The following is an 11354-nucleotide window of genomic DNA, read 5'->3' as shown; positions in this document are numbered from 1 at the left end:
TTGTAGCTTATAGAATATAACTTGAACTTGAACTTTAAATGAACTTTATTGAACCAAGTATACAAACATTGCCAGAGCAGACTATCAGCAGAAAATACTAAGTTTACAGTAAACATAACAAAATAATTATCATTGTTATTATTGTTGTTGTAGTGTCATTATAACTCCAATTACAAATGTAGTCGGAATGAGAAAATAAAGGAATAAATAAACAAGATCCACTGGAGGAACACACATTATCGGGTATTTCTTCAAAAATATTCCTGTGTTTTTTTTAATGAATTGATTTTAATATTATTTTTTAAAAATCTTGATCAAAACTAAAATAGAACTTGAATGGAGTCCAATCGCAATTCAGTTTCTATAGGATGAATGTTTTTGACTTACGTAACTTGCGTCATGGCGTCACCGGGCGGCGGCAGGAGGCGACGTTTTGAAGCGGGACAGGCGGGCCAGGGGTCTGGCAGCAGCCGGCGGACTCCTCCTACACACCACCTCCTTCTCTGGGTGTTTTAGTGAGCGTGTGTGTGTGTGTGTGTCCTAGTGTGTGTGTGTGTTTCAGCCCCATAACACACCAACACACCACCGAGCAGACACAGACACATCGGCTGCATCTCCATTTCTTTCCTCCGTGGTTTCTGCCTGCTAGCCGGTCTAAGCTAGGCGGTGTGAGTTGTTGCCATGGTGACGTTACGCGGGAAGGGGGACCCGGATCCCGGCGCCACGAGCTCCCCGCACCCGCAGGCTTCCCGCAGGTCCGCAGCTGGGAGAAGGACGCTGGCTAATGTGAGTCTTAAAAGTCAGATTCAACTTTATTTTACTTTATTTTCATATGTTCGGTTTGGTTTAGAGTCTAGTGCATCATTTGATTTTTAACGAATTTTATTCCGAACTGAGTGGGTGTGGCCGGTCAAGCTATCGAAGGTGTATCGCGCGAAATAACACACAGTTCCATTAAAAATTTTGTCTTTATTAATTAATCTTTATTAATTAATCTGTTGCTGTTTTTATTCAAAGATGTCGTTTTGCCGTGCTGTATCTGTGTATTTTTTAAGTGCCACCTAGCTTTTTTTCTCCCGGTCCCTTTAAACCAACAACTTCGTGTGTCCCGCCCGTAGATTATCCCGCTTGTACCATGGTTATTTATCAACAATATATAGAGTAAACAGGTGAAAACAGTGTGAAATATTCTACTGGTGTGTTTTTCTTCCCGGTCTTTACTTTATCAAGTCATATCTGAGGTGTGCTTTTTTATTGTTGCTATGGTTACACTATCCGTTATGGGTAGCGGATGAATACGGAATCACCACGGCCGGCCAACAGAAAAAAAAAAAAAAAACATCAGCCCAGAACATGGTTTAATACAGTAGTTCCCAAACTTTTCTCAATAATGTACCCTGTTTGAAATATTTTTTCAGACAAGTACCAGTGGGGAAAAAAAAAAACATTTGGTAGGAGAAAAAGCCAATATAAAGAGGTCTAGTCCAGCTCCAGCAGTGTCAGAGACAACAACCTGATACTGAGGAGATTTTGTCAGATCTGTTTTTTTTTTTTTTTTTTTTCCCACTTATTCCTCAGCTGTATGTTTTCATCTGTATTGCAGCTACGTTTCAACCACTAATATATTAAAATATGGTTTATCCGACCTACATTTACAGTTTTTATTCTCCTTATTATACCATAGGCTAGTTATTGTAGGAATTATGCATGACTGCTATTTTTTAACCGCCTGCTGTACTCCAATATACCACTTGGGGCACCCCATTTGAGAACCACTGGGATAATATCATAATAAAAAGTGGGGACAAAGCGAAGTTTGACATAATTTTTTATTTGACAGTGAATTTTTGTTTGCATTTGTTTATTCAGTACAGTTTAAGTTCCATGCTATTCTAAAACAAAACAACAACCTGACATCAGGGTTGGCCATTATTCATTATTAATGTTTATGCTACTAGTAGCTAGTAGTGTTTATGTTTACAAAATAATAATTATCATCATCATTAGCTCTGAATATTGTCCTGTCATTACATTTTTTGGTTAATTAGCTATTACAATTTTGACAACTTTACCATTATTTTGAATTGTTACGACATTTATTTATTATAATAAGCGGAAGAGGAGACTTAATTTGATTGGTTGATTGATTTATTAGGCTATCCCTGTGCAGAAATTCTGCTTGTGGTACCAGCATCTAGTGCAAATTAAAACATTGCATGCTATAAATGACAGAAGCAGTACAGCAGAGTGTATCATAAAAACACGGGAACAGATGCAACAGAACATTAGATTCATTATCTGGCTGACCAGTGCAGTTACTTAGTTGTGTATTTTTCATTAGTTTTTATTTTTATTTTGTTTTTAATTTTTGTTTTCAGCTCAGTTTATTTTTTAACTTAGTTTCCAGAGTAGTTTTGTTAGTTTCAGTTTAGTTTTCATTATTTAAAAATGTTACATTTTAGTAAACTTTTCTTCATTTTAGTTTCAGTATTCGTTTTTTTTTTCTTCGAATATGCAGGCTGTTTGTGAGAATAGGAAACCCAACAGTTTGTGAAGGTAGCTGACTTGTTTTATTTTAGTTAGTTTTGTAAGTATACAATATTGCTTCATCTTGTTTGTTTCTAAAGCCTAAAGTTTTCATTTTTATTTCTGTCAACTAAAACATTTTTCAAACCAAGTTTTTAGTTTAGCTTCAGTGAACTAGCCCTTAACTGTGATCCCAATAAACTTTTACAAATGCAAAGTTACAAGTTGCACATGTGTTGTTTTTTCATGTCATTTCATGAAAATTCACACCTTAAAACAGCAACACAATCACCAAGCATCAACAGTCACAGTTAAATGAACTGTCCTGTTAGTCTACCCAGAAAATAAATTCTATTGATTATGAATGAGTCCCGTGTTATCCGGGCTTGCTGTATGACACAGATCCTTGTTTGATGAATCTGAAGTTGCTCCTGAATTCCTGTTGTGTTTCTCAGGATTTTATGGCTGAAGATGATGGACAGAGGCATGTTGAGGACAAAGAAGGACAACCAGTGAGGATGACTATAAGGTGGAATATACCTGTTACCTATATATATAGTTATATATACATGATGTTATTTGACAGATACTTCCATTCAAAACACCCTCAGTGTAATGCATGTAGTCTGAGCCTGGGCGCCCCACCCACTGAGCTGCAGGCTCTCAGGACTCCACATCTCATACGCGTTGTACAACACACACTGCAAGCTGCAACTGTGTGCACTTACTACGTATAGGCCAGGCACTGTTTTTTTCGCCTCAAGGAGTGCTGGCATGCAAAAATCAAAAAATCAAACTGCAGTGTGAGGTGATGCTTTGAAAACTAGACCTTGCTGAGAAATGTTAACTTCTAGTAAGTATGTTACTCCTAGTAAGTGCTTCAAACATATGAGTGCCAGGTGGAATAGAGCACACAACATGATTGACTAAGAGAGATAAACATGAATGCTAATGTGTGTTTTATTTCACAAGCACAGGTGCTGCAGCAGTGGCATTATGGGCTGTGTCTGGCATCACACCAACTCACATGATGCAACATAAAGCAATTTTCAGACTCACTTTACCTCAGGAAAGGTTTGCCTGGCTACACCTCATAAAATGTTTTCTTACACTGAGTGCTGTTTTTTTTATTTTGTAATATCTTAGGAGATCTGACAGGCTTAATAACACTTTGAGGAACGACAATGATTTAAATGGTAAGTACTATGGAATATTAAAGCATTTTTCATGACATATTCCAGAGAGAAAATCAGAGAATTTTCCAAGTTCTCCAGGGAAATCAGGAAATATTAAGTTTTTTTTTTTTTTTTTTTTTTTTTACAAATTAGTTACATTACAGGAATGTACCAGAATGTGTTCTAACAGTTTGTTTGCAAATTCAGTGGATTAGTTGGTCGTTTTCCAGCCCATTAACTGACTTAGAAAACAGAAATTTAGTCACATTTTATAGAATAAACAATAGATGATTGATTGATTGATGGCTTTATTTTTCAGTTTAAACACAAATTGATTAATTAATGAATTGAACAAATTATCCCCAGGTTGATCAACAATGAAAATGATCATTAGCTACAATGCTGTCATATTTTGGCAGGGAATTCGTCAAAATTTGAGATACTGAGTATTGATGCAAGAAATTCGTAACAGTCAATATCATGTCAATCAATGTCAATACGGGTGAGTCCTACGTGATATAGCCTTGCTGCTCTGCCTTCCTCTTTCAGGTGATGGGAAGAGGAGGCAGTTGAGGCGAAGCACAAGGCCGACCAGACCAACCTGCAGATACCAGGCCTCCTCCAACATGTTTGACGGCATCAGCGCCAAGTGAGCATCTGGACTGAGGCACATCTGTAGAAATCTGACTGGAATCGCATTTCAAACCACCTCCAAATGTGGTTTGCAAAAATTTCATTCTGTTTGGGTTTTTTCTGTGCAGACTTCTAAAATCAATCTGGATACAATCTGGATATGACAAAAAAAAACAGATTTGGCCTGGCAGTCTGAACATGGCCAAAGTACATCTTATGTAAAAATTAAAAGAAAATGTAAAGAAAGCGAGCGTCGGAAGAAAACTTTTGCATCAAGACTATGAGTGTGCTAGTAATTTTTCCAGTTCCACCGAGCATTCCTCTCTGTTTTCTCCTCAGCACAAGCAAGGCAGCCCTGAACAGGATGGACAGCATGAAGAGGAAGAGGAGGCTCAGCAACTCCAGAGAGGGAGTAAGAACCAGCTCTCACTGCTCCCGTGCAGCTCCTGGGACTGTAGTGATATAACTGGGTCATAGTTAGTGATTTTGCCCCCTAAAGACCCTTATATCAAGAGACACCTCAGTCTGTGTTCAATATTAAATGCTTGTGAATGGTGAATGAACAAAGTCTAAAGGTATGTTCACAGCAAACACGATGCGAGTTTTTAACACGGCGCGATTACATACAAAGTCAGTGCAAAGAAGCAAATTTGCGGCAGGCCTGTGATGTGAGTTTCCCTATTGCAAAAGACGTGCGTATTCGTATTCAACTTAAGTGAAAAATTCACAGCTGTGTTCTCACAAATCCGTGACGCTTCATGTTTGGTCTGAACACACCTGAACTCAAGAAGTGTGATGTCAATCCACCATCACAATGTTTTTTTTTCTTTTTGCCAATGCTCCTAGTAATTTTTTGCTAATTTATCTAAAATACAGTTTTCCCTGTTTTTGAGCAAAGTAAGTCAATCAGTTTTCAGCAGGTTAAATTGTTTTGAGGTCATACTGACAAATAGTGGTGAGATTAATCCAGAGAGAATAAAATCTTAAAAGTTTGAAAACAACCACTCTAGTACACTCAGTGAAATCATGCTATGGATTTTAAAACAGTTCATTCTACAAAACGCTATCAATCATGGTCCCATGTGAGCTGTGCTTTATTAAAAAAAAAAAAATACAAAAGCATTTAAACTCTTATTTTCTCTTAAATTTCCCCTCAAATAGCTTCAAAGTTTCTCCATATTGTTGGACAGTGTCTCTGCTGGCTGCAACTGAATTGAAGCTCGATCTCACTGATACTGAGTGAAATATTCAAAGCCAAGACGCCTCTGTTTTATGGCTACAGCATCACATCAAATAGAAAATATCTTCATGTCTTGTGCATCATTTTAGACACATTTCCCCGGAATTCAGCAGCCCATGTTTGGGATCTTTGGAAACCTTGGGACCAGAACTGTTTTTATGGTCTAAAATGATTTAGTGATCCATGAGAACACATGAAGAACTAGCTGACTGTGCGAGTTTATTTTGTTAGGCTAGGTTTTATGAATCCAAGAAATTGCTGGCTATCAGATCTCAGCTTCCACTGCCAGCTCCCACTCATTATTTGTTTGTTGTTTTTGGGTCATTTCTTGTGCAGTTTTTTCATTCAAAGTTTATTTCAACTTGAAGACTCGTTGAGTATAGAAACCGTATTTTGCAAGTGTGCCAGGAGAAGAGTATAAAAACATAAGCATGGTGATTTGTGATCCTGGATTTCCTCAATGTCCACGCACATTTTCTCATTTTTAACTGGTGCCAAAAAAGTTGAGTTCTCCCCTGAACTGAAGGAGGAAACTGCAGAGCTCAGAGAACTGGTCTGAACATGCTGGCTGTGAATGCACCATAGAGTCACATAGATGTTGATCAGTTGCATCTGTGTGACACTGTTAGTCTCTGTTTCCCATCTGCCAGCTCATTGTTGAATTGAATTAGAACGTGATTGCAGGGACCAGGCCTTGTTGTGTTTACATTTTGGAGCAGCACAGTCAGGACCGTCTCTGTGTGGGTGCTGCCTCTCTTATCAGGTCATGACGAGAGGGTGTCGACCGCACAGAGAGGGTGGCGCTGTGCAGATGGGTGCACCACCCTCGCCCCTGTGGCTAATCTCTCTCTCATATTGTTCTTGTCCCAGCAGCAGCAGCCCACCGAGGAAAAAGGTTTTATCAGCTGCCACCACATTGGACGGTAGCAGAGCCAGCCGGAGGCGTTTTTGCCATAGAAAAGTTTGAGATCAGTTGTTCTCGAAGTGGGCAAATAAGAAGTCATTCAGGCTGTTTTCACTATAATTCAACTGGCGAGCGAAAAATGATCCCAGTTTAAGAGGGACTCCTCCAAAATAAAGTCGGAGTTCCCATGGGTCATGGGTCCTTTACTAAATTCTTGGGACAACCTATGGAACATCATAAAAATTGTACAAAAGTTTGCTGAAGTACATAATGTTGGCCTGACAGAGAAATGGCTGGAAATGCCAGGATCTATATAATGTCTGCTCACGTTATCATCTAACACAAACACTTAAGAGGGAACAAGGATGCAATCAAATAGCACCTCGATGTCGATGTTGTAGGGATGACTATTGGTGTTTTCATAAGATATTTAAACGTGAGATTTGTAAAGAAATACTCCAACGCTTGGGCAAGTAGCCTTTTTCCAACTTACTCAGACTGAGACAAGATGTTTGATGCTATTTTCATCTCTGTACGTCCAGTGGTTCCGTTCCTATGGATAACATTTCGTGTTAGCTTAGCATAAAGACTTGAAGTCTAGGAATCGTTAGCCTGGATCCATCAAAGTGGGGAAGCTGTCTTATTTACACAGTGGATCATGTGGAATTGAAATACATGTCCTGGAATGAGAACGTTTTTAGGAGAAGTTATATGTTGGAACTGTAACTGCTGAACACATTTATCCTTCAGTCTGTCACAGTGATCCGCGCACTGCTGAAGGTACAGGAAGATCCGGCACAGATTAATTTCTTCTCAAACTTTTTATGTTAAAACATGAGCTGTTCATCAAGCACAAAGGAGCTTCAGTTAACAACACATCAACACATCATGTCTTTTATTTCAAATGAAAGAGCACCTTGGATGAGAAAAGTAATTATTGCTTTTTATTCCTGGCAGTTACATTTTTTGTTTGTTTGTTTGTTTGTGTTGATGAAATTACAGAATATCTACTCCAAAGCCCAGAGGAGGAAAGCGGCGGTGCCGATGGATGACAGCAACAGTTTGTATCAACATTTACATTTACATTACAGCACGTTTTAGAGTTTTTTCATGAGTGATTTAAAATGAAAGCAGCAGCAGAATCAGGCATCAGAGCATCAGCTTCAAGGAGGGCAAAGGTTAGAGCCACAGTGCCAAGACAGTAGATTTAACTCACTGTCTGGCATAGATAAAGTTGTTTTTTGCCCAAGACTGGAGAGATCCAGGTGAGATAGAGTAAGAATACACTACAAGAAAAATCTCTATTATAATACATAATTTAGTCTCGTGTTAAAAATGTGTTTTTCTTCAAATAAGGGAAAAATCTGCCAGTGGCATGATCTAATCCCACTTATCAGTGCACTTTCACTTGTTTCAGGGGTCTTTCTGGGAACAAGCATAAATCTGTTGAAAGGTAGAATAAGGCAGATCAGTCACTAGGATCAAGAAAATTACATTTGATTGAAGAAAATTCTGGAAACAGAATGATTAACATTGGAAACAAGTGGGGTTACCTCATTCCACTAACAGATTTTAACCTCGTTTGAGGGAAAAACAAGATTTGAAGATGAGATGAAAAAACTTAAGACAGACATTTTCTTACAGAGTAGAAACAGTATAACAAGAAAGAGGAGGAAATAATTCAGTGTGAGGAGGAAGTGATTACAGGAGGGGGGAGGGAGATTAATTATTTAAACTCTCAGTGTTTCTGTTTCCTGGTGAGTGAACTGCTTGTTATTTCCAGGTGAGGACAAAGGAGATGAAGAGGAGGAAGAGGAAGAGGAAGAGAAAAATTCGTTGGACAGCGACGTCAGCGAGAGCTTCGATGCTAGACTGAATGGAGCCAGCGGTTCGTGTCTTTTTAAAAACTGGCCCCAGACTGAAGTTTGAGCCATTTAAATGGTTAAAATTATAATCCGTGGTAATCACTTCCCTTTCTCTCTTTTGCAAATTGATAAAACAACACTAATAGATCCAGTTCTTTAATCTTTCTCACTAACAACAGGCTGTCTGGTAGCTCTTTCCCTGTGCACAGGAAGTGACGCATTTTACATTTCCAGTTTGTTTGGAATAAACAGAAGATGAACTGGGTAGTGAGCATGAGCAGTGATAACCTCCATGGCTGAACAGACAATAAAAGAGAAACTCAAACTTCATCAGTAGAAAATCTAAGCCCCACCCAGTTAATTTCTGAAACACCAGATGATAAATCTCTTTGACATTTACATTTATACTTTTGGCTTTTCGCTTCTAGCCAGGCTGACTTTAACTGATCATCATCCAAATTAGAAGCTACCAGCAGTATGGAGACATGGAAAAGAAATTACAAAAATAAAAACTAAAGCAAAATAGTGTTTTATGACAGACAGGAAGAAAAAAATTTGGGCGAATCTAAAAAAGGAGACAATGATACCTGGGATACTGTATGTTAAAAGCACAAAAGTCCAGGCAACACCAGTTTTCTACTGTCGATGTTATTGTGACTCTTGTCTCTGGTGTTTAGCGTCTCTGAGAGGAAGCTACCGGATCAGCGCCTCTGGACCCAACACAGCCAGCAGAGGAACTTACAGGTCAGTTTGTTAAGAGTTTCTTACCCTTTCTTTTCTTTTTTCTTTTCCTTTCTTTTCTTTTCTTTATGTCTCTCATTTGACTACAGACTGAAGACCCTGTAGTTATTGCATTGTGACCAGTACAGTGACTTAAGTCAACTTAATCTCTGATTGTTTTCATTTGCTCGGCTTGTCATAAATTGAACTACAGGAAAATGTCATACGTGCTTTGGCATTTGCTGGTGATTGAGTAGGTGAACCTGTGTTTTGCACTGGAATTTGAGGAAGTGTCATGCCAGTGTAACATACAAAAGACAACTGGGAAAACAAATTTTGTCCCAACCCTAACCACAAAGAACAAGATTTAGCTGTTGTTTTTCCAACATGTTTTAGTCAGTCTTTGGCATTGTCATTACTTTTACATACTTTTTGAGTCACTACCATTGTTGACTAAATAATCTTTTGGATCAAAATTGTGTTGAGTAAAATGACAGGTTGAAGAGTAATCTTTATAAATTTTACATTTTGACCTAATTTTGAATACAGTATGAATTAATCTGGTTTAATGTGGTTTAGTTCATTTGTAATCTAGCCATAAAAGAGAGAAAACTTAAAAAAGCAAAAACAAGAAGCATTCTGGTGTTGTTATACTGAGGGTTGGTTGTTGCTTAAGATCTGGTCCATGTGATGATCTGCCTCCTCTCTGTTGTTTTTCTGTAGGGTTTGGGCGACACACAGGTGGGTGCTAGTCACAGCATTAAATTATGCATCCAAAGACAAAGAAATTAATTATTTAAAATTTAAATTCCATCTAAAAACCACACCACCTCACCTCCTCCTGACACACACACACACACACACACACACACACACGCACACACACACACACTCTCTCTCCTCCCCTCCTCTGTGTTTGACCTGCAGGCCCACTAAGAGCGCCTGGGCAAGGAAGTCCAGCTCCTCCGATGAGGACGATGACTCTGATGACGGCGAGCAAAACGGAGGAAGAATCTCTGGAAGGTCAGTAGCAAAACTGACAGCTACACGCAGGCTGTCCGGGTACTAAAGGGGGAATGCTGTGCTGTGGTATGCAGAAAGTTTGACTCATGCTATCATCTGTTCTTCAAGGTGCTCTTTCTATTACAGTGCAGTGCAAAAATGTAAACCTGACTTGCAGGCAAAATGATCTTATTAATGTGTCTTCAAATGAGGGGAATGATCCTGACATGTTGTTTGTTATGCAACAGAAAAGGTACATCAAGTAAAATGTTATGTTTTTGCAAATATTTCAGTGCACATGCACCACATCACCTGTGATGACACCAACAAACCAGCAACATGGCTAGAAAAGGAACAGAAAGACTATCAAGTGCATCAGAAGGAGTCTAGTTTCACAGATTTCCAATTTAAGACTCTGAAATATGCAAATATGGATTTTTGTGAAATACAGTGTCTTTTTCTTTTTCTCAGTTTGCTCTCAATTCCTCAGGTTCATGTCTTAGACCCAAACTCTCACTGACGTTGATTTGTATTAAAAATCCAGCATGCCAAATCAGCATCTGAGCTACATAACCTGCATATGTGATGCCTGTGATCACAGAGACAAGTTTTACTATTGAGAGTAGGTTTCATTCTCCTTTACGTTTAAAAAATAGGGTTAGCATTAGCCTTCTGGTTATCTTAGGTGACTTAGCTGCTCACAGAATCACAATATAATTGGACAACCCCTCCAGCTAAGTTGAGTCTTTGGTTTTAAACTGACACACATCAGGAGCAGCAGTTGCCGTTTCTTGTACATCCCGTCTTTTTCTCTTGATTTTCAGAGAAGCAAAAAGACTTTGCGAGCATTTTATCCAATTCTCAGTCTTTTTGTTCTTGGTCTTCCTCCTCCCAGGTTTCAGCCGCTCAACCTGCGTGCAGAGGATGTTCTGAGAAGCCACAGAGACAGGATGAAGGCGGGAGCAGGCCTGGCGGACATCGACCCCATGATGATCGACCAGGCGGTGAGTTGAGCCTCACACTGCAGTTAATGTTCAACCTCCAACCTGCCAGGGAACCGCTGCTGTGTTCACTGAGGTCTGATACAAGAAAATGCCCAGCAAAATGTGAAAACGCCTGGAGACAACAGCGATAATTTGTTAGGAGCTGTGCGAAATTTACAGGTGGAAACAGAAAGGGGCAGCTCCTGGAGAAACTGAGCTGCACAACAACAACAACAACAAAAAACAGGAAGTCATAATATGAACTTTTTTCATTTCTAAACCAGAGGCAGCAGGTATTTTATCAGA

The 11354-nt window shown here is 39.1% G+C and overlaps 1 protein-coding gene across 1 annotated transcript in view; it reads left to right on the top strand.

Moving 5' to 3' along the window:
- Positions 1 to 681: 681 nt before the first annotated feature.
- The window catches only part of LOC115367947 (ATPase family AAA domain-containing protein 2-like), a 32588-nt gene continuing 21915 nt past the window's right edge, over positions 682 to 11354 (top strand). The window contains exons 1-10 of the mRNA XM_030063885.1: positions 682 to 786; positions 2982 to 3055; positions 3673 to 3722; positions 4251 to 4350; positions 4674 to 4746; positions 7481 to 7538; positions 8262 to 8366; positions 9021 to 9087; positions 9991 to 10086; positions 10961 to 11069. Of these exons, the coding sequence (XP_029919745.1) occupies positions 682 to 786; positions 2982 to 3055; positions 3673 to 3722; positions 4251 to 4350; positions 4674 to 4746; positions 7481 to 7538; positions 8262 to 8366; positions 9021 to 9087; positions 9991 to 10086; positions 10961 to 11069 (837 nt within the window). The remainder of the gene's footprint in view (positions 787 to 2981; positions 3056 to 3672; positions 3723 to 4250; positions 4351 to 4673; positions 4747 to 7480; positions 7539 to 8261; positions 8367 to 9020; positions 9088 to 9990; positions 10087 to 10960; positions 11070 to 11354) is intronic.

Source organism: Myripristis murdjan, chromosome 11, assembly GCF_902150065.1.
Source record: "Myripristis murdjan chromosome 11, fMyrMur1.1, whole genome shotgun sequence".
NCBI lineage: Eukaryota > Metazoa > Chordata > Actinopteri > Holocentriformes > Holocentridae > Myripristis > Myripristis murdjan.
This window is presented reverse-complemented; position numbering and strand designations above follow the sequence as displayed.